General features: G+C 46.4%; 1 protein-coding gene across 9 annotated transcripts; it reads right to left on the bottom strand.

Annotated features, from left to right (window-relative positions):
• Positions 1-1,195: 1,195 nt before the first annotated feature.
• On the bottom strand, positions 1,196-22,804 carry PURA (purine rich element binding protein A). 9 transcript variants are annotated; one of them, XM_075056921.1, is made up of 4 exons: positions 21,405-22,804; positions 4,470-4,535; positions 2,990-4,382; positions 1,196-1,777 (listed from the first exon to the last, which is right to left on the bottom strand). In XM_075056921.1, exon 1 carries the CDS (start codon positions 22,578-22,580, stop codon positions 21,618-21,620), a length of 963 nt encoding a protein of 320 aa, XP_074913022.1. In that variant the 5' UTR covers positions 22,581-22,804; the 3' UTR covers positions 1,196-1,777; positions 2,990-4,382; positions 4,470-4,535; positions 21,405-21,617. The 9 variants fall into 9 exon arrangements, with proteins under 9 accessions (XP_074913022.1, XP_074913027.1, XP_074913028.1 ...); XM_075056926.1 differs by having other exon boundaries at positions 1,197-1,777; positions 4,326-4,382; XM_075056922.1 differs by lacking the exon at positions 1,196-1,777 and having other exon boundaries at positions 1,811-3,278; positions 4,181-4,382.
• Positions 22,805-23,313: the final 509 nt, after the last annotated feature.

Raw genomic sequence — 23,313 nt, 5'->3', positions numbered from 1 at the left:
CCCCAGCTGAGTCACGGATCCCGCAAGCGCGAGGCAGCCAGCAGCATCGCTGTGGTGTGAGCGCACTTGGGGAGGACGGGAATCCTGCCCTGAATATGAAGTGTGAAATCCATGTCCAAAAAAATTTTCAAATAGTGCATAATGTAAGTGTTTGATGGGTTTTCTAACCAGGGATCTAGCATTGAGAGCATTAAACTAAACATTAGGTGACTTAGCATGCTGTACAAGAAAGCCTGGGAAATGAGAAATGCAGGGATAGATTGCATTATTTATAGTTTCATTTTTTTCCCAGTTTTGAACGCCTAAGAAAGAACAAACGTATGCAGTGCTTAGAGGGGGACACAGTGTGGCCAGACTCTGCATTTGCAACGACTGCCTGCTATTCTTGCCTGGTCCTTTTACATGGATTTCTCCATCCAGCCTCTCACTAACTGCACTCCTGCCGCTTTCCACCTGCAGCCAGAAATCCTGCCAACCCCACTCCACACCGGGCAGGAGCCCCAAGGCAGGGCATCACCTACTCCATCCTCCACCCCAGGAGCACTGAAGTGCTTTGGGAGCCACAGAAGCCAGCTTCCCCATGTCAGAGAGCAGCCCCAGTCCTCTGCTGTTCGGAGGGGGTTGAAGCCCCCTGAATTCACCTTCAGCCTCGATGATGATCCAAAGCACTTGTCCGCTTCAGCTTCTCGCGACTGCTCGCGGACCCAAGGGCCTTGAGTAGGGTCATGGGGCCGGGAACATGGGGCTTTCCAGCAGCCTTCTAACAGCAGAAAGCAGGACCGAGCCATGCTGGAACTGTTTGACAACTCGTTACCTTGAAGGATGGCGTTTTACTTCTATCCCAATGCTTTCTGCTAAAAAAAATAAATTATATATACACATGCATCAGGACTCAGAGCGGTGAAAACTGAAGCTAAGCAGTACCATTTGCCGCAGGGCTTTCAGTTCAGAGCATCCTGCTCTGTCTCAGCAATGTAATCAGTTGTTTGGGACATGAAGGGGCGACGTGGAGGGGGTTGGAAAACATTAGCTAGCACTCCTGTCAGATCTTGCAGGGAGAGGCATGCTTTGCGTCTTCCTCAGAACCTAATTTAAAACACAAGGATGCATTGAAAAAATCTGCTTTGGAAGATTTTAAAGAACAGCACGAACTAAAAAAGCAGCTGCCAAAATTAATTTCCAGCATTAAAAATCAGCACTGATGAGAGCCATCTTAGATCAAATAATTTATTTAGTAATTCCATGTAAACACTTCAGATTTACTAGCAAATACAATGCTTGCTGTTCTTTTAAATAGATCATTCAAAAAATAAGAATCTATTATTAATGGCAGGTTGACTAGAGATCTCCATACTACTGTACAATAAGGAATTTGTTTTCTAATGGATTTAACATCTCAATTTTTCTTGTTCTGCGTTTGCTTTACACAAAGCCCAAAGGACACACATTTGAACTGCTCCCTGACGATGCCACTGCGGACCGGGGTGTTTTGGGGAAGGTACGCAGGCAAATCCTCCCATCCTGGCATTGGTATAAGCTGATGTGAGAGTGGGATGGCAGAACTTGCGTGAACACTGTTCACAAACACACGCCTTTTCGGTCAGAAAACAGAAAATGAACGGTGGAGAACTTCTCTTTGGGATGTATAAAAGCAACGAACTCCATCGTTGGCATTTACTTATCAACACAGCAGTACACAAACACGTATCCACAGTCTCGGAAAAGCATCCTATGAGCTGGAGAAAGCAGTGGTTCTGAGGCTTGGTACACCAGTGCACTAAAACCAAAAGAATGATACCTTCTTACATAGTCAAATGAAAAATAAATATCTTTATTTTCTGCCTACTTTATTTCAGTTTTCAAATAAATTTTAAATAAATCTGTACAAAGTATACTGTTACAGTATATATTCGTAAGTTAACTGAAATGCCTAAGTGTAACAACACTACAATAAAGCAGTATAGATTGGCACATCTCTAATAAAGATTAACTTTTACACTCAAAAAATACCAGCTCCCGTGAAAACCCTTGATATATTTTTGGTATTTTTATGCAAGTTACGTTGCAAACATATTACAGACCAATTCTCCCCTGCCTTAAAAAGAAAATAATTTCTAAAGGTTTTTCAGAGAACGTGAACATCTTTATGCTGTTAAAGGGACACCATCAGGCTAAAAGAGAGAGAGAGTAATTTAAAAAAAAAAAGCAATAACTTTGGTCAAAAATTGGCAAGTTTTAGACCTTGTACACTTTCACCCATCTCACCGAGCTCCGACTGCAGTCGGTGCCAGGGATGGCAGGACCATGGCAGCACCGCCAGCCATCTCGCCTCTCACCGGGACTGGAGAGACTCCTCGTAGTGGCTGGATTTCCACCCCGAGCCCCGGCTGCACGGATGCAAACTGCTGCGGGAATGTTTCCAGCCAAATTCCCAAATGAACAAGAAATGGATTTTTTCCCCTTGAGATTAAAAAGGAATTAACACACATGCACTGGGGGTGAGTTTTGCTCCCTGCCCCCCCCCCCCAAAACAAGGATCTAAAATTATCTGACAGTGTCCCTTTGCTCAAAATAAAGACTTCCGTACTATATAGATTAGATATTGAAGCAAACTTGTTCACAGGGTGAAAGAGCCAGGTACATTTCAAAATTCAAGTTTTCAAATCCAGCAGTTGTTAGATTCATGAGCTCTTGAAACCTCCTAATATTTCGTTAAATAATTCCAAACTGGGAATTGGGGGATAAATATTACAGATTAAGAGTGATAGTTTTCTCTCTTAATCTTTCCAATGGTATATTAAATCAAAGTTTACACGCTGAAAGTTAATCTTACATTAGAATGTAATGCAATATTGGCTGCAACAAAAACCTATAAATAAATCAACTACCATAGATTAAACTCTGTTAAATATTTCTAAGTTAATAAAATATTGACAGTATTATAAAATTACAGTATTTACAATAAGAAAAAATCTAGACTAATATATACCTTTAACAGATCTCTTCTCCAATTTGGGATTGCAACGGAATTATGAATATATGAACAATTTATTAGAAAGTTGCATTGCAATTATCATTTTTCCATTAGAGCTAGAGAGGGTAATCTATCACTGCCTTTGAAAAAAAAGTAAATGACTTCTGATGGTGGGGTGTAGCTTTTGAGTACCAAACTGGTAACAGGAGTCCTCCGCAAGACGTCTGAAGATAATGTAGGACCAGCCTCAATTGCTCAGATTAAAGTTGTATTACAGAACTGCCAGCAATCAGAACCACCCAGGCTGCAAAAGGGGAGGAAAGGTAGTTTTCAGCTCAAAGTGCACAGCTGGAAGGGCTCCCCTCATTCTGGACTCCAACTAAGGCTGCAGGAGCTTCGATCTGCACTCAAAAACTGCAAAAACCTCAGCTTTTGGGTTCATTAGGAGGAAATTAGCTGCTGGTGCTCCTTAAAGGGACATAGTTAGGTTGCAGCTATGCCAAAAACGCTCTTGCCAACCATGTACAATAAAACCAGGCTAGGCATTTGAGATCCTCTTTGGCTTGCTTTTTTGGGAGGTTGCGTTTTTTGGGTGTTGGGGCTGGGTTGTTTTTTTTGGTTTTTTTTTGGTTGGTTTTTTTTTTCATTTTGTTTGCTTGGGAGAAAAAAATTGGCTGGGACTGTGCAGTCAACTCATTTTCTATTCCTCACCAGCTTCTCTGTTTCTTGAGTATTAGCATAACGCTGTTGTGTTTGGGTCGCAAACACTTGCGGAAAAAAAAAGCAGGCTTCAACACTCCCAAGTCAATTTGTCTTGGTATAAACCAAAACTCTGAAAAAAATGACCTAAAGCGATTCCCGTCATTAAAAAGTGCCAGCTGCTTTTGGGGTCCCAGACACCTAGCAATGTCCTTTTAAGGATCAGACCTTTTACTTGCCCTTTCTCCTAGCCTTGGAGGAAGAGTTTACAGCAAATTTAGGAAGGGCAACATTCAAATTCTCTCCCTCCTCTCCATGTAACACTTGCTTTCTAGCAGCAAATTAGAAAAAAAATGGGGGGGGGAGAAAATAATTTTCAAGTTCCTTTCCCGCCCTTCCCTCCCCCAGTCCTGCTCACTGTAAAACAGAAATGGCATTTTTTAGTGAATATTTTTGGATAAATTATTTTCTCAGCCCCAAGCCTGAAGATGCTTGTGAGGGACCTACCCGTTGGCTTTGGAGAGGTCAAGCAATTTATGCATTTGCAGGGGTTCCTACCAGTTCCCGTAGTGGGCAGCCGGGAACACCTCTGTCCTTAAAAGCAGGCTTTAAAACGGTAAAAGAATAATTTGTAAACTCGGGTCTACGTTACCAACAGAAGGCTCTAGGTCCTGCGGGCTCCAGTTCCCAGAGATGCAGAGCAGGAAAACTAGAAAGAAAACTTGGTACCTTTCAATCACCTGCCGGTTTGTACTGGGGGGGAGTGGGGAACAAGAGAGACAAAATGACAACTGACCTTATAAACAAAGGTATGTTTAGGGCTTCTGGTTTCAGGAATAAACCGATATTTACTGGTAAAAGTCTGCCAAAAAACAAAAACAGAAACACAGGATTACTGGTAAATATTGGTTTATACGGATAAGTTAAAAAAAAAAAGAGTCATTGTGCTCCTGATCTCCACGTGCTCCTGGGCAGGAGCTGAGAACTGCCCCGTGGCATCCCTACACTCAGCAGCATCTTTGGCACCCGGACACCTCAAACCAGAAGCCTTGTGTTGAGAGGAAAGTCGTGTTTCTTTCCTTTACTCCCCTTAAACTACGCGTTTCTTTCTGGATCACCCCCGCCCCCCACCCTCCGCAAGGCTGGTCCTACAGGGGTTTGGCTCAGGGAATGGAAAGTCTTCTTCCGAAACTACTTGGAAATGAATTTGTACATAATATGGTATCTGATCACCAAGGCTGCTGGTGCCTGAGCCTCATCCGCTCCCTGAGATACCATAAAATATACAAGACTGAGTGTATATTTTAAATAAAGCATTTTCTTGTAAGTGGCATAAACCCATTCATTTTATTTACATGCTTATTTATTTCCAAAAATAGAGTTGGTCCACATTGGACAAGAGAAATCAAGAAGCCATACAGTAGAAGAGTTAAAGGTCCAACATTTAACCAAAGTACAATGAAATTCCAGAAGTCTGTGGCTGACTTGAACCACAGAAACATACACATGAGCCACACAGACATTTGTACATAGAGCATTATATTACCAATAATATTTGCAAACATGAGGTCAAGATGGCTAAAAACCCAGCAGAACTGAACCAGGGGTCATGGCTGAACAGAAGCGGGTGGTGAACAGCTGTCACTACCGCGGGGAAACACCACTCTCCAGAGATTTTGCTTCACTTTTTGTTTTTTCTTTAACTGAGAAAGTCCTAATTTTTCTGCCCTGGGGATCAAAATTGAGGACACGGTGAAAGCCAACCACACGTAGCTCCCTAAATGCACACCAAGCGGCTGGGCGATGTGCAGGCAGCACCACCTGCGGAGATGCCGGGGGTCTCGTACCCGTGAAGATGCAAGGAGCGCGAAACAGCGCGGATGCCAAACGGCACTGGCCACCCCCGGGGCTGGCTGTGCCGGGGCTGAGCTCTGCTCAGAGGACAAAAGTCCAGCCTAAAAACCGTCGGGTGTGATGCCAAAGCAGGGCAAATCCGCAGGGCAGGACCCCCATCCTGTCCGCCCAGACAGACTGACCCTGCCCGCTGCTACCTGGCCTTAAAGATCACCTGGAAAAGAAAAAGAGGTATTTATACCCTTGTAGTGTGCTGCGGGGGGTCTGAAAAGGGTCTGGATGGGTTTTGTCTTGAAAACAAGGATTTCCTTGGGCAACTTTTGGCATTAGTAATTTCAGTCCTGTCTACCTTTTCTGGAAGACCACATATAATTCAGCCTGAACAGACCTATGGTATTAGAGGATGTCGCACCGGACAGATGAGGGAAGTGATTTTTACTGAAGCAATTTAACTTTTACACATTTAAAATAAAAAAGCTCAGAGGCCTGATTGACAGCAGAAGAAAAAAAAAATGGAAAAGATGCATTATCTCTGTGTTATGGCCTGGTTTATCTCGGTATTTCCATGGACCTCACTGTGATAATACCTCAGTGTCTCTAAAGGATGGAAAAATAGATTTAAATCTGTATGTTCTCCTGCAGAGAATCACAGCAAGTAAAAGGGGGAAGACAGTTGTAACACTCTGGTACTTCCACAAACAACCCCCTATACAGGGTAGAACCGCATTAAAAGGGTATAAATTAACTTTCCTTTTTCAAGTCATCTTTGACACTCACAATATTAAGCCTAGTCCAATGTGAATGCTAGTATAGAGCTAATTTACAGAATACCAATCATAATTATCTGTACCTAACAGGATTTAAAGGCAAGTATACTCAGTACATTTAGAAAAAAATATTATTACCAAAATGCCAGACCTTTGACAGCAGTTAAAACAGAAGCAGCCGTGCAGTTTTCTATGTGGACGGACAGCTTTTAGCACAAGTTGCTATTATCATCTGAGCCTGTAACAGACAACTTTATCTTCTGATTTGTCTTCTAGAATGTTTCTAATCTCAGATGTGAAATACATTTTTAAAAAGAGATGGGCCTGATCCCGTGCAGTTGGGTACATACAACACTCCCCAATGAAACTCAAAGCCCAAATTCCTAAAGAGAGAGCACAAGAGATTTTTTTTCTTACATCAAATAGCTATCATGCAAGCATACCACGACATTTTTATATTAAGTACTTCAAAGTCAGCTGGTATAATTTAACTAGAAGTGAGCAATCTAATGAAATTAGTATTTCTAGGGGGAGGGGACAAAGGTTGTGCCAGTGACAACCACCAGATTTACCAAGGGAAAACAGCACAGGGACACCGTGGGCGTTAATGAACTGTGTTACAGGAGAGTTCACGCACAGCAGCCTCTCAGACCTTAGAGCCTAAATCTGTAATATGCAGTTATTTTCTACGGCAGTCTATACACCATCACTTCATTTGCTTTTGCTACCCAGAATCAGATATTCTTCTTCCTGAATGAGCAAATCACTTAAAGCCTAGCAATATTGTTGGAGCATTAAAAATTGCTTTTTTTTTCCCTTGCCTGTTGCCTTGAATTTCCCAGGGTCATCCCCCCCGCCCCCCCGCTTGCTCACAGTACCAGACCTTATCATGTCCTTCTGAATTTTCCAGTCATGGTCAGGCTGAAGTCACTTCTCTAGTATAAACCAACCGCTCTGCTCTTTCAACTGTCAATTCTTATATTTAAACACTAACTCTAACCGAAAGCCTCGAGGTGCTTGCAGTTAACCTTGCTCCTATTGCAAAATCCAATGACTTATCGAAGCACTTACTCTTTGGTACCACCACCTACTGAAGACAGGTAAGGTGGGAGAAGCAAGGGTATTTGCCATGACTTCTAGACTTTTAAGAAGCCTAAAACTAAGCTAGAGCAGCAAAGGGTTGCTCTAGCTCACGTCAGTTAGCTATGGGTCCTCCTAGGTCTCTTGGGAAGAGAGGTTAACACAGGTCTGCACGTGCGTGCACACAGACACGGACAACCCTCCCTCAAGAACAGAGCTAGACAAGACCCGGAAAATGTTGACCAGACCTCTCTCCCTGCTCCCTCCCTTTCTGCCCATTCTCAAAACCAAAACCTTTTAGGTTTTCCTTGGTAAAAACAAAAGAAACCAGAACATATCTGCAACATTAGTTGCTGAGGCATGCTCTGGGATCTGGCAGACCTGCAAGTCAAGCTCAGGGTAGGAATTTGAACTGGGGGTGTCACATCACAGGAGAAATCTAGATGCCAAGATACCCAGTATTCTGGACTTGTTTCTCCTCTTTGGTCAACCAGACTTCGCAGACTGGATCTCAATGTGCTCACCAGAAAAGTTCAATGAAAATCAACCATTCTCGACCTGGCAACTTTGGTTTTAACAAATCGGTGTTTTCCAGAGGAAACTCATTTGCTCAGAGGCCAAAGATCTACTCAGGACGCAGACCTGGAAGCCTTCCATCACCATCTCCAACTAGAGTCTACCTTGTGCTGCCTAAGTGATCAACACTGGCTGCAACCAAAGACGGACTCCATGATATTTCACTTCTCATTACAAGCATAATTTTTTAATATCTTCTTGGAAGGCCTTGATAGAAACCTTTTAAAACACCCAAATAAAAATCAGTTGACACTCCATCTCCTGCTGTTAGTCAACATGTTCAAAGATTCTGGTAGATTACCCAGAAAACAAGACCAATCATAGAATCACAAAATGGTTTGGGTTGTAAGGGACCTTCAAAGACCACCTGGTCCAACCCTTTTTCTTTGCAGAAAGTACGTTGCTTTCAACCTATCACATACTGAAGAGTTACAGCGCTTCTGTTTCTCCTTCTCAAACCAGAGTTCAGGGCTGCTGATCTGCAATTCCCAGTGCCCCGTTTAATACTTTAATTAAAAAATAATAATCCAATATTAGGATGTTATCTAGTCATGGAGAATACTAAGCTATTTTTTAACAGCCCTATTTTTGCTAGTAACTTAGCGTTTCAGTCTCAGGCTCTTTTAAAACTCCTAGGTACATCTGTTGCTCTTCCACTTGAATTTACTACTTTGCTCCAGCATCTCAACCTCAAATACTTGAGTTTCAGAGGGAGGCTCCTTATCTTTACCATCCAAAAGGACTAGGTGACATTAGGTAGGCTCTCAAACATGCCCTGTGCTCCAGCATGACAGGGAGAAGTCACTTAAGTAGTATGAAGTAGTGCAGAGAATTCAGTGTGTCTTCAGTCCCACATGCTCAGATTTTCTCCTCAGCCTTCTCCCTGATATACTCAGAATAGCACTTGCTCCCTCAGGCCCCCAGCTCTTCAAAGCCCCCCCTAAACTGCTTCATTTCCAGATCATGGGTTACCTGCCGTACAGCATGGCTCTTTCAGTCTACTTCGCAAGAGTTGGACGTCTGTCTTTTGATGGAGTCTTGCTGGACTCCAGAAGTCCCTTCCTTTATAACTATTTTACTTCATAACTTTATAACTATTTTACTTTGTAACTGATTTCCACTTCAGCTCTGAAGCTCCTTCATGACAGACCTCTGCCTACCTAACTTGGACATCTGTAACCTTCCCAGGTATCGTGGGGCTGCTTTGACAAGTCTAAGGACTTCATTGTTCTGATCTTCTCCCCCACAGTATTTTATAACACAAGACTCATTTTTAGTCCAGCACCTTCCACCCCTGAGGATGCTGAACCTGTAATTGTACTGTGGTCACTGCTATTTAATGACTCAACGGTAATTATATCTTGAACCAGTTCTTACGTTTTAGTCCTAAATCAAGGCTAACTCTATACCAGGCTGTTACAAGAAATGATCCTTTAAGTAAATCAAGATGTTTGTTCACCTAAATGTTAGCCAGCTCCTTCCCAAACAATCCAGCCAGATAGCATGGACGTAATTGAATTTACTGCTTCTTACTGGTTTATGAAGACACGTGAGCCTGGTTTTCTCCCAAGCCCCATGAAATCCATAACCACCTTCTTGTCTGGAATAGAAAATTTCCTAATACCTCTGTGTCATTAAAATACGGGATTTATATCCAACATAAATTTGGCTGTGTGGTCGTCACTACTCCAATTTCCTCTCAGATTTTATGGCAACTTTTTAGATCTAGTGTTCCTTCACACCTTTATGACCTAGCACACCTATTCGGTATACCTTGATGGCAGATAATGCAGTATCTATCTTACTGATTTTCATCACTCCCCCCAGCAGCTTTCAATCAGACCAGCTATGCCAAGGTCTTTTTACACCGCTGAGCAGTCTACAACAACTATTTTTGTTTCATGTTTCCATACTGGTATACAGGCATTTTTCTTGTTTGGACCACATGCCCGTTTCTTATCCCAATCTGCAGCCCCGCAGCTGGTTGCTCCTCCCACGTACACAACTCTGCTCTCAACCTCCTCAGATCCCGTGCTGAAAAGTCGCCCCTTGCCCTCCAGGAGAAACAGGCACAGGTTTTTGCTCCCAACACTCCCATTCAGCACCTTCGCCTGAGCCCTGACAGCCTCAGCCTTCTACCAGCACTGCGTTCAGTCCATCTGTCCAAAACTCTGTCCACTTTCTGTGCCATCAGTCTAGGGACACTTTGGCTGAAGTGGAAACCAGCCCATGCTGCGAAATCATGACTCCTAATTTCACCCGCTTATCATATACCCATTCTACCATTTTCCCAGGCTCACATTAAGACTTCAGGAAGAGGGACCGGGATGTCCTAAATTCTGTCTTCTTCCCAGACATGCAAATTTAGCTACCCAAGTATCTCAGCTTCAAGGATAATAGCCTCAGGCTTGCCCCAAGCACTCTGGTATCTTCCAGGATCTACTTCTCCACTCAACAGGCAACTCGTCAGATGGATCTCCTAAGCATCGGGAGCAAAGCCTGTAATTTCCCAAGATCAAATCCTCTGCCATCCAAACCTCCCAGAGCTACTTCCCCAGCTTCTGGAGGCATCTCCAGCACAGAGAACAACCCCTCAACCAAGGCTTTAGTATTAAATTATAAATCGCCCCTTTAATCCTATCCAGTTGCAAGTCAAGTTTCCACAAATAAAAGGCAAGGCAGCCAGTGCTGAAGTGAGGATAGACCATGACCATCTGCACATGATTTGATGCCATCTCTTCTCCACCAGCTCAGCAACTTTGGCCTCAAGACATTTTCTGGAGCTTGGAGTGCCTCCACTTGTTGCACTGTATAGTATTTTATCAGAAGATAATAACTTGTAAAGTGTGTCCTCTCTGCACTCGTGTGTGCAGTTCCTAGTGCAATTAAGCCAATGTTCTTCAATTCCCATAATTAAGCTAGGATTTTTACTTTATGACCATATAAGTCCATCTTTAAACTAAAAATAGACTGACTGTTAATGGATTCTTCTTTTAATTACTTTAAACCACCAATTAGAGACTTTCATTGGACAAGATAAGTTACATATGGCCTTGCAGAAGCCTGCAAGGATTCATTTACCAGGACTTTTATTGACAGTTGCAGCTCAGAAGCCAACTTTTTTTTTTTTTAAAAGATCAAATGAGCCTCTGAACACAGCACTGTCAAAAGACCTATCCACAAACCAAACTGTTTGCATGCATGAAAGCAGAGATGACAATTACATGAATTTGCAGTGCTTAGTTCAGAATTATTAATGCCAGAAAATAATTCAAAGCCTCTAGTCCCTATTTTGCTCAGAGACCTGCCTGGTTGCCCTTCAGCAGCCCCTGGCAACAGTGATCCTACCATCATTTATTATTTAAATAAAATAATCTCTTTAATAAAAAGAAATTTTGACCCCATTTATAACTCTGTACCTGACAAGACACTGGCTTCTTTTCTTCACTTCTGGTGCTGCTCAAACAACATTTTTCTTAAGTTGACCTGCCCACACAGCTCCTGATAAGCCAATGCTACAGTGCCAGCTCTCCTCAGCATCACTTGAGTGGGAGGTTTAAATACCAGATTTCACAAAATCCTTTATCCATGCTTCCGAGCCCCAGCATTTCTTGAAGTATTGACAGATCAGCAAGCCTTCACAGTTCGCCTAGAAGTGAGACAGCTGGACCTGCTTCTGCTGGACTGACACAGAAGAGCTGGCCCTTGAAGACCCAGCACCCACCTCTTGACCCCCAGGTGAGTCTTGAGGAGTCTGGACCAGCTGACGCCGACGTGCTGATGCATGCTCCCAAGGAGCTGCTGCTTTGAGCTCCTCTGCCCATACTAAATGCCCGAGCAAAAGGCAAGCCCAGGAAAAGCAAGTTCCAAACCTCAGGAGACCACAGGCACTAAAGCCAGCAGCTTGCACTGGACTCACAAACTATTGTGCAACCAGGACAGAACACAGAGAAATAAAACTTGTTCGCTAGTGCGACACTACAGCAAGCCCAACCAGGGGGAGAGAAAGGCACTCAAACCAACGTGGCTAACCTTCAAATGACAGCACTGCTCTGAGATGTCCTATCCAGACAGGTCCTGCCCAAGATGCACAAACACTGTCCTGCATGCTGGCACATGACAGCATGCCTTTCTACCCTGAGTTAGAAGAACAAAACCCACCCCGCTCTTTGACCAGGGCTAACATACCAGCTGGAGGGCAGAGCAGATATGATGAGCACCTGGTGCTTTGAGCTCAAGTCGCACATCAAGACATTCACCAACAATGGAAAAAAACGCCACCGCTCATTTTCTCCACCCTCAACTCCCAGCAATATAAATTACCCAGGCATGTACCTTATAGAGACTTAGCCTCCTCCAGCTGCCATACGAAGCCTGCAGCTTCATCTCAGCACTGGCCACAACAGCACAGCTGATGACACAGAGGAGCTGAAAACACGCTGGAGCAGCAGAGACCCTGCAGCTCACATGTCCTCACATGCCAGCCCCGAAGTCCCCTGTGCCTGTGCTGGCCCACCTTACAGCACCTGCACATCGGTCCAGTGGGATGATGAGATGACTCTGAGATCCCAGGCTCAGCTCCCAGACCTTCCCGCAAGCATGACAGTGCCACCCCACAGTCAAAACCACTGATGTGCATCAGCGAGACACGATCTCTTGCACCAACACAGTCACCCATGGGGGCTGCTGCATGGTCTCTGCACCATGTCCAGCACAAAATCCAGACCCGCTGGGGTCAACATGGTCATGGGGATTCAGATGCTGTTTGCAACCACCTTTACGAGCAGCTCTCCGTAGAAATCAACATGCTGACCAGGATGACATTTCAATGTGTAGAGGTTTTTCCCTGAAAAGCTGTCTGAATCTCTCCAAGGCATGCACTTTGGCTTCCCAGCAGCACGCAGTGGATCAGCTCCCACAACAGCTGCCTCCCTCCAAGGTCTCACTCGTCAAGAGGGGCACATCCTTCCGTGCTGCAGATGTAACTCCACACCTCTCACCTCTCTGATCTGCGACAGAAAGAATGAAGCTTTTCTTTGCTTCCTGCATATTTCAAGATAGTGTTTCAAGAAAAAAACCCTTCTGCGCCACAGCCAGGAAGGCTCAGCACAAACTCCCTCTGTCAGCGTTGCAGCTAGTCCTCTTTTCACTTCAGCCTCCTATGTGGCCTAAGCCTAAGAAAAGGCTAAGGTGTGTATTTTTGCAAAGCTAACGTCAGGATGGACAGCAAACCAACTGATGACCAGCAAAGCCAAAGAATTATCTGAATTAAGACCGAGTTATGTGCTGGGGAGATCCAGAAGATGCCCATTCAAAGCAAGCGCTCTCCCAGCTGATGGCTGATCCAGAAAGGTGCAGAAGTACGCCGCATGTCGTGAACCTGAGCCTCAAGACAACGAGGTGCAAAAATGGCCAACCATCTACACAGGCAGTCTCCTGTTTTATCTAGGGCTACGTCTACACGAGCAATCAGTACAGACAGAGCCAAGTTTGACAGCAAAGGAGTCACTGCTCAGGACCCAACGGTCACGTTATCTGTGTTTCAGGGATTTTACTCCCCCATGAGCTTTAGCTTGGTCTGACGGACCTAATGCCAACCAGTTGGTAGAACTCATCTTTTGGCTCAGTTAAACCCCAAACGAATCAGGTCATGTGCTCTGAGACTGCTCCACAATAAAACCAAGGTATGTTATGCAGGGACAGCAGAGCATTTCGCTGCAGAAGTGTACACCCGACTCGAGCTGCAAAGCTACCACAGACACCGCCACGGCCCCGGGGATGTCCGGCGCGGGGTCCTGGTCACCCAAAATGAGACAATACCCACACATAGGCAAAACCTACAGCCAGCCTCGGCAGGGCTCCATCTTGGCTGGACATGCTGCCTTCCAGAGCAAAAGGCTCAGGACCAGATCCCCTCTCCAGGCGAAGGAGCACCAGTGGTATCGATCCCCAGAGGGACAGTGAAGCATTTGTTCGGGGATATTCAGCCATTCACTCTGTCTTGTTTTAATCAGTCAACACTCAAAAGAGAGACAGCGGGGCCAGAAGTCCTCTATCTTTATCTTTTCTCACTTAATCTCCAGCTGACATTTTTCCCTGAAAACATGCTTCATTCCTCGCTGTATGAATTAAACTCTCCCTCTTCTGTGACATTTTGCCTCAAACAGGCTACACAACTGTTTACTACTTGCACAGAGACAGGCGTGACATGCTCTGACTCTCCCAAAACCCATGACTGCACGTCTGGCTTCAGCCACGTACAGACACCAAATTGTAGAGATGGGACCAGCAGAGCTACCCCAGCTGGGGAGTTCAGTCCCACGCCCCTGCCACCCTGTGCTCCCCTGGGATCAGCTGCCCGACACCCCTCAGTTGTCTGCAGCAAAGGGTCTGCCAGAGATGCTGTCATCTGGCTCTTGGGTGCTTCTCCACAAGTGGCATCACCTACCCTCCATCCTGAACACCAGTTCAGGTGCTGAAGCACTCGAATGGTGGCCAAGGCGCAACTCGGCCGTCCACCTCTGCCAGCCCACCCCTCCCGCCTTGCTCTCAAAGGCTTTTCCCACCCTCCAGATGGACAACATCTCCTCTGCTGTGACTCCTGGGAGCTTCCCCCCCAGGACAAACTCTTTTCACCCGGCCTGGTACCTGCCCGAGCCCACCGGCTCAGGAAACGTCTTCATTAGCGACAACGGCACCATACCTCCCTGCAGGAGTGCAGGTCCGAACGCAAACCTGCTCGTCCTTTCCCTTCCAGTGTACTTCTCCAGCAGCAACTTTTACGCCATCCAAATTGCAATAAAATATCCAGTATAACATTGCAGAAGTAACTCTGTGAACCCCTAAAAATGGATGATTTGGCATTTACTTCTCTCTGCTATCTACAGCTGGTCAGACCTGCATTAATGACAAGCAATGCACGGCCCAGTAAAGCCTCGTAGCCTACTTGTATTCTGCAAGAAGTGGGATGCGTTGCAGACCCCTATGTAGGCTGACTTTCCCCCAGACTGTAGTGCTGCTAAAACACAGTCGCATCGGGAACCGAAATGCTTTGAAAAGGTAGAAGGTAAAAAAGAAGGACAGGCAGGCTAAGAGAAACTCCCAGAGCAGACCCAAGACTGTCTAGCACGAATGGGAGGCAGCATCGCTGATGGGAGCAGAGCAGGCAGCCCAGCTCTGGCAGAGGAACTTCTGCTGCCACCAGAAAGGAGCATCCTTCCTATGCCATCAGACCATCACCCTCAGTAATTTCAACACGAGAGATCCCACTTAAGAGGAAAAAAAAAAAAAAAGCCATGAACTTCAGGCCAAAGATTAGGCTCTGGTTAAAACAGGCTTTTAGAAAAGGTTATCATTTTGAAAGTCCATTTAGATTAACCTTAACTAGCTTTAAACTATATATACGCACCTCCTTGCCACACTCGCAACCCACGCACAACATTTTGCGGTGCCAGCGAGCTAAATCATGTGCAAGTGAGTGAGTAAAAGGAACCACAGGCTTGAAAAAAAAGCTCTGGGCTGAAATTATCTTTCATTGTTGCAAGTGGCACAGGAGATGGCAACAGCAGAAGGAATCAAGAATAAAAATGGAACTCGCTTGTTTACCTTGTCGGTTTTGTCAAAACATTTTGACAACACTTTGCATGCAGCCCGCATCTCTGTTCTGCTACCAAAAATTCAGATCCTTTCACCTATCTGCACGCATTATAGAAGAAAGCCAAGAAGAGTAAAACTTTTAGGGAGAGAAGTGCATGTGCAAAAAGTACAAAGCCCAGCACGAGAACTTAAAACTACGGTAGACTCTTCTTCCACATAGTCCCAACACCGACACGAACAGTGACCCTTCAATTACACAAGCTGAGTTAACAAGGAGCAGGCAGCCAGCAGAGGAGGATAGTAAGAAAATAAAAGGAAAGTTTGGGCAAGCCTGACAAAAATCAAAGACAAAAAAAAAAAGAAAGGAAAAAAAAAGAAAAAAGAAAAAAAAAGGTGCAAACGTGGATTTTAAATTTGTGATAAAAAAAAAAAATCTTCTTGACGGTGTCATTTTAACAGAGAAACTCTCCAAGCACTTTAGGCAGAGCCCTACCTCTCAAAAAGCAATCCAAGCCGGTAAGAGCAGCAGGTTTTTGAATGAGCAAATTGCACAGCCGTGGAAGCATTCGCTTTCGCTGCCTTCTTTCCAACTCACCTAAGAGAGACTCGTTTTCTACCCTTTGGACTAGCAAAACCCAGGAAATTGGTTGGTTCTAGTTATACTTTGAGTTTTCGTGTTTCATGAGAGCCCCCGAAATGTAAACCTGTTTTAGCATTCTTGTACATTAATGTCAGGATTCTCCACTTCTAGCTCCCACAACTTCTGCCACAGACAAGTCAATCAGATTTGGTATATGCCCTGGAAAGGGAAATGGGAGGTCTGGGTTTAAAGCAAACAAGCAAACAAAAAATAATTATGTCAGTACTCTGCAAGGTGTTGGATCCAAACTCGGTGGATCTGCTGAAGTCTTCAATCCAAAACACTCGGTAATTTTACTTAAACAAAATTAAAAAAAAAAACACCTTAACCTGTTGAACTTAGAGAAAAGAAGAAAGTGGCAGACCTTTGAGGAAGGGAGACAAAGTGTGTGGGTGCAAAAACATAAAGTGCCATAGTTCACCACCTTAGAAGGTATCAGAGTTTGCTTTGTTTGGTTTTGTTTTTCTTAAGTGCCAGGGAAGCGTGATTCCCAAAGGGCGGCTTTAGAGTTTACGGGCACCAAGGTGGAAGCATGAAGTGAAGACATGCCAAAAACATCAGGTTTTCATAAACCCTTCTTGAAAAAGTGCACCGTGTTTTTAGTAAAAATGCATATCTACCAAATCTCCACTGACCACGGGCCACTTGCGTACGCATCAATTTGCGGCATCAATGCTGACATTTTTGCCTTCTCCTTCCACCCACCTCCCCAATTTTTTTCCTTGGGAGACATACAGCGCCACTGCATTAGAACGTACAAGAAATGAAAACAGTGAGTACGACTGATATAGATCCATTGACTTTTTATTACAAATGTACTTGATCACTTGGCTTCAAAAAAGTTTAAATCAATCCCTATTTTCTGTACGCCAGTACAAAGTAAAATCTATTTTACAAATTAAATACCTAAAAATTTGACAAAAATATTAAAGTTTGATGGAAAAAACAGTTATAAAAATCTTAAATCCCCTTTTAAGAAGGTAAGAGATAACATCCCCTCCCAACCCCCACAGTCCTGTTATACAATATTAATAGTCATTTTTTTAGAATAGGTAGGTATGTTATATCTTGCTGTTAGCATACAAGTCACTCTAATAGCTTTATCTGTATATACTCCAGTTAGTGCATGAATGCCATCTGATTGAATATAATCAACTATCTTTAACTGATCCCTAATTTACATTTCATAGCTTGCATAGTTTGAAGGGACAAAGGTTATACTACAGCTAATCGTAAAAAAAGGTGGTTACAGTGCTATTTTTAAAGGCAACAAAGTCATTGCTCCCCCCAAAAAAAGAAGTTATCGGTCGGCTCTGAGCAGGGGTTAAAATCACCGGCAGCTTTCTGCCTCGCTCCACGGACCGTCTCTGCCTCGCACCCGCTGCCCGCACCGGGCAGCCCCCTGCGCTTTACAACAGTCAAGTTACAGGTTGCGAACCCGAACCGCTCCTCAGCGAGCGCTACACCGAGCACATTTCAACCCCTGCAAGGGATACGCAAGAAAGTGACACTGTCGAGTAGTTTTTTTGGTTTCGTGGGGTTTTTTTTTTTCCTTTTTCCTTTTTTTTAAAATTGAATTTTCCAAAAAAGCTCTCCACCGCATATGGGTACGCCTCGCTGGAAGCTCAGCGTCCTGCCCGCACCCCAGAGCTGAGGCTGTGCCCACTGGCACGGTTGCCCCGCGGCTCCTGCCCGGCGAAGCCCTGACCCTCGCGGCCACCACCGGCCTCGGAGCCAACGCCAGGTCGGGTCCGGCCAGTCCCCTCCTGCTCCCGGGCAGCGGGAGGGCTGCCCCTCGCAGCGCACCGCGAGCGGGACCACAAAAAAGAGGCAGGAGTCAACGGCGGCTCGTTCTGGTTCTGCTTTTTTTTCTTTTTTATTTAACTTCTCAGCCACAGAGCAATTTTACTTTTTTTTTAAAAAAAAAAAAAAAAAAAAAATAGTAATAAGGACTTTGAATTTGGAGGACGTTTCTCCGTTAGCATAAAACCACTTAAAGGGTGGCTGTGTTTCAACGGTAAATTACTTGACAGTGTCCCTTTAACTTAAAAATGAAATAATGTCAGTATTGCAATGAATTTCAAGTTTTCTTGCACGTAGTCATTATAAAGTAGTTTTTATCATGCTCTTGGACCTATTCTACAAGACATTTAAAAGCATATCATCAAGGAAAATATAAGGCATACTTCTCAGGAATTAGATAGCTTGGCACATTTGAGCATACTGTCTTTTTTTAAAACAACACATATGGTCAAATATACCTTTCTTCTTCTAACATTAAACAGGGTTTTCTGTACTTTGTTTTAAATACTGAGATATTAGAGCCTTGGTAAAGTACCGAGCACCTCCGGGAAAAAAAAAAAAAAAAGGAGCAAAAAAATAAATCAAAACATAAACAAAACCAGAAGCGAAATCCCACGAACTTTTACAGTCATTTTTGTCTTTCATTACCATCATTCATCAAGTCCTAGAACATGCATAACGTGCGTTAAAAGAAGAAAAAAAAACACCCAAAAACCAACGAAACAACGCAGAGAAGAAACCCAAAACCAGACAAAAACTGACCACGAGTTCTCGGACACTGTTCACAAAACTGCCAGTGGGCTGTTACAGGCTGTACTGGTTTGACCGGAACCACGCGGCCCGTGCGCTTCTCGGGTCAGCCGGATCCCGGGCAGGATCCGGGCAGCACAGGTGAGGAAGACCACGGGGAGCAGCCTGCCTCGTTAGCGATGCTCCCAGGAGCCGGGAGGGTACGGAGGGCCACTCCGCTGTGCTCTCATCGCCTCCCGCTACTTATTGCTGGGAACACGACGCAGCAGCGTGGAACCACGAGCGCCGGACCACGTCTGTCGGCAGCGCGACAACTTTTGGGAGGGGAGTGAACAGCAGGACCGAGACAATCAATCAAGTAGCAAAACCAAAGCAATTAATTTCCTAACTACGTCTAGCAGCATGGAGAATGCAGTCCCGCACACATCACAGTTGAAGTACAATAATCGATGGAACTGCCCATCCAGACCCTCCGATTCAAAAGCAGGTTATCAGACAAATGTTTACATGCAATTGAGAACCATTTCAAATGTCACATTACGCACTCCGAAAGCTTATTTTACTACTGGGAAATAGGAAAGTGCACATTAAAGCAATTTTAAACATTTCCAGTGATTGTTTAAAAGAAACAGAAACACCTCACTACCGGCATCTCGTATTTAACTTTCTGTGAACACTAACAGCAAACTTCTTCAAAGGGAAAGAATGCATGGTACAATGGAAACAGCTTGTTTTGACACTTACAGTACATCTCAAAAAAAAAAAAAAAGGGAATTATCATTTCAAATGGGAATAAAAAGACAACGGGAAATAAAATTCTTTAAAACAAGCTTTTTTTTTTTTTTTTCCCCACCCTTCCGAAACTCCATCCTCGACCATCAGTAAAGAAGCGCAGGCAGCTCCTGCTCGCACAGGTGGTGCCTTCTACACGCAGCAGCTAGGTCTACCAGACCGCTAACTTTGCCAAAAGCATTAAGAAAAATGATTGCATCCCAAAAAAACTTCCGAGTGGAACAAGATCCTAGTTTCTCTGAAATGCTGTCTACTGAATTCCGGCCAAGAAAAGAAAAGAAAAGAAAAGTTTTGTTTTCACTGTTTAAGGCATCTTTTTTTTTTTTTTTTAATAACGTTTTCTCTTCACTCATAATGATGATAGTCATGCAGCAGTTCAATGATAAAAATATATTAATATTTTACTATACAGCAGCAAGAAGTTAGTCAATTAAAAGCACACCAACTTTTTTTAAAAGAAAAAAAAAACAAACCAACAAAAACAACCTGTAAAAGTCTATTATTATTCTTACAAACGATTTCAATTTGGAGAACACACGTGGACAGATTAGTGTTCTGACAAATCTGCATTTCCCTACCCTAGGCTTCGACCAGAGCCCGCGAGCGCGCGCGCGCCGGCGAGGAGGCTGGGACGGGGAGGGAAGGGCATGGCTAGGCTCGCCAGGTATGTAGCCAGTAATAACTAGCACCACAGCTACATGGAAATCCGTTACAGACACACACCGGCTTGGCTTTCACTTTTAAACGAAACTCCGAACCCCATGGCTCAGTAGGATTACTCTGCAATTACATCGCACTGATTTCTAACAGGCCTACAGAAGTTAACGGCACTGGCAAGGAGCAAAGCATAGGTTCGGACCTCTCACGAGCTTAGGAGACAGTGCTAGTGCCAGTGGCGACACGGAAAGACTCGCTACCTGCTGTCCAAAACCAGGCTGACTGGAAACCGCTGCACGTCAGGTTAAGTACTTTAGGTACACAGAATAAAAAAAATATATTATGAACAATACAAGTACATCTCATATACACAATAATGACAATACGCCTACTCAGTTGTAAACCAAACAGGTGCAGAAAAAAATATTACGGGAGGAAATTCTTTACTTTTCTTTTTCTCTCTCTCTCTCTCTTTTTTTTTTCCTTTTCCTCTTTTCTTTTTTTTTTTTTTTTACTATTTGAATAACTTTGGTTCAAACGTAAAAATCACAAGTTAGCAAATTTCATTTAAATGCCTTTTTTAATAATTTTTCTTCATGTTCACAGAAGTTTCACTGACCATTTTTATATGTTTAAGGTCCAGATGCAATGCATATTGTATAAAAGAGAGCACTTATTGTTTACCTTGCATGAATTAAACCTACGTACCTTTTAACTCTACAAACTTCTGCATAACATTTAGACAAAGCTCAGACACACAGCATGCCTAGCCCTCATATATATATACACATCTCTAATCACAGGTATATAGGGTGTCAAATATACTATAGTAACCTCCATGTAAGGTTCGAAATTTGGTAACAAAATGAGAAGAAAAAACTAAAAATATTATTTTACGTGTTCTAAAATATCTCTTTTTTTTTTTGTGCTAAAGTCAAATGTTAGCTCAACATGAAAAGGACTTTTTTTTTTTTATATAATTCAGCAATATTATAATCTTGACCATTTTTGCAAACACTTTTAATAATAATAGCTTAAACGTGTACAAAAGTTCTCGGTTAATTAGGGAAATAAACACTCAGTTCTTTATATTTTTAATCAAGTAGGAAACACAGTTCATATATAATGTTATTACTTTTTTTTGACTTTTTTTTTTCTGTGTGTTTTGTTTTTTTTTTTTTTTGTTTTGTTTTGTTTTGTTTTAGCAGCTGCTTACTGTTTGATACGGTGGGTAAAGTGGAGGAACATCCAGCGATGGGTGGCGGGTCGGAGGCGCTGCTGCCGGGCGGCGGGGGGCGCCGGGCGGGCGGCGCGGCCGGGGGGGGCGCCGGGCAGAGGGGAGGGCTCCTCGCCGCCGCCCCCCCGCCCCGCCGCCCGCCCGCCCTCCCGCCGGCGGCGGGGCCAGTCCGCGTCCCGGGGGGGCGGGCGGTCAGTCCTCCTCGGGCTCCTCGGCCTGCAGCAGGGCGCCGGGCGGCCCGGCGGCGGCGGCGGCGGCGGCGGCGGCGGCCTCGGCCTCGGGGGGCGGCTCGGCCCCGGCGCCCGCGGGGGGGGCGGCGGCGGCGGCGGCGGCGCGCTTGTCCCGCTGCTTCTCCTGGATCTTCTTCATCTCGTCCGAGTACTTGCAGAAGGTGTGGCCGAACTTGGCCCAGACCTTGTAGGGGACGGTGATGGAGTTGCGGTAGGTGGGCTTCACCTCGCTCACCCGCATGAAGACGCCGTACTTGTTGGAGCCCACGTCGAAGAAGAAGCGCTTGTTGTCCACAGTCAAGGAGGTGCCCTCGGGCAGCTCGGCCGGCTCCTCCTCCACCCCGTAGTCGTCGATGAGCTTGGCCAGGGCGTCGCGGAACTCGATCAGGCCCTGGGCCGGCAGGGCGATGGTCTGGCCCTGCGTGGAGCCCAGCCCCGGGCCGCGGTTGACGGTCTGGCGGACGCGGAGGAAGCGCCCGCGCTGGTTCTCCTTCAGATCCATGTAGTACTTGCGGTTCTCCCGCACCAGGAACTCGCTCTTGAGCGCCCGCCGGGGCTCGTCGGCCGCCTGCGCCAGCTCGGGGGGCTGGCTGGGCCCCAGCTGGGCGTAGTGCTCGATGAAGTCGCCCAGGTAGTCGCGGAACTCGACGGCCACCGACATGGAGAGGGTCAGGCGGCTCTTGTTGCCGCCCGCCCCCACCTCGGCGATCTTGAGGAAGCGGCCCTTGGCGTTCTGCTTGACGTCCAGGTAGAAGCGCTTGTTCTGGATGTCCACCCGCTTGGAGGCCAGCTCCTGCGTCTCGTGCTGCAGGCCGCCGCCCGGGCCGCCGCCGCCGCCGCCGCCGCCGCCCGAGCCCGGCCCCCCGGCGCCCGCCGCGCCCCCGCCGCCGCCGCCCTGCTCGCTGCCGCTGTCTCTGTCCGCCATGATGCCGCCGCCCGCCGCCGCCGCCGCCGCCGCTCGGCCTCGGCCGCCGCCGCCGCCGCTTCTCGCCCGGCGCCCCCCCCGCGCCGCCGCCCGCGCCGCCTCCGCCGCCGCCGCCGCCGCCTCCTCCTCCTCGGCCGCCCCCGGCCGCCGCCCGCCGCCGCCGCTCCGCCCGCCGCCGCCGCCGCCGCCGCCGCCGCCGCTGCTGCAACAGCCCCCGCGGCCACCAGCCGGCCGCTCTCGCGAGATCTGCGGGAGCGAGGAGAGGGCGCGGGAAGGCGGCAGAGAGCGGCCCCCGACGCCGGCCGCCCCGCCGAGCCGGGCAGCAGCGCCGCGCCGCCGGGCGGCCGCGCCGCGCCGCGCACCGCACCGCACCGCCGGCCGCCGCCACCGGGCGGGGGCGGGCCGCCCCCCCCCGGCGCCGTGACACACACACCCACCCACCCACCCCGGCGCCGTGACACCCCCCCCCCCCCCCCCCGCCGTGCATCAGCGGCTCCCGGCGCCGCGTCCCGGTCCCGCCGGCGGGCTCCCACCCGCCCCTCCGGGCGGGCCCGGGACGCGCCGTCGGGCTCCCCGAGAGGGATGCTCCGGGACGAGACCGCAGGGGCGACCGGGGAGGAGCGGGGTCCGCCAGCGCCCCCCCCCCCCCCATCGCATCCCATCGCATCCCATCGCATCCCATCGCATCCCATCCCATCCCATCCAATCCCATCCCATCCCATCCAATCCCATC

The sequence above is a fragment of the Buteo buteo genome, chromosome 24 (genome assembly GCF_964188355.1).
Source record: "Buteo buteo chromosome 24, bButBut1.hap1.1, whole genome shotgun sequence".
NCBI lineage: Eukaryota > Metazoa > Chordata > Aves > Accipitriformes > Accipitridae > Buteo > Buteo buteo.
The sequence above is the reverse complement of the archived record's forward strand: the minus strand, read 5'-3'. Positions and strand labels throughout refer to the sequence as shown.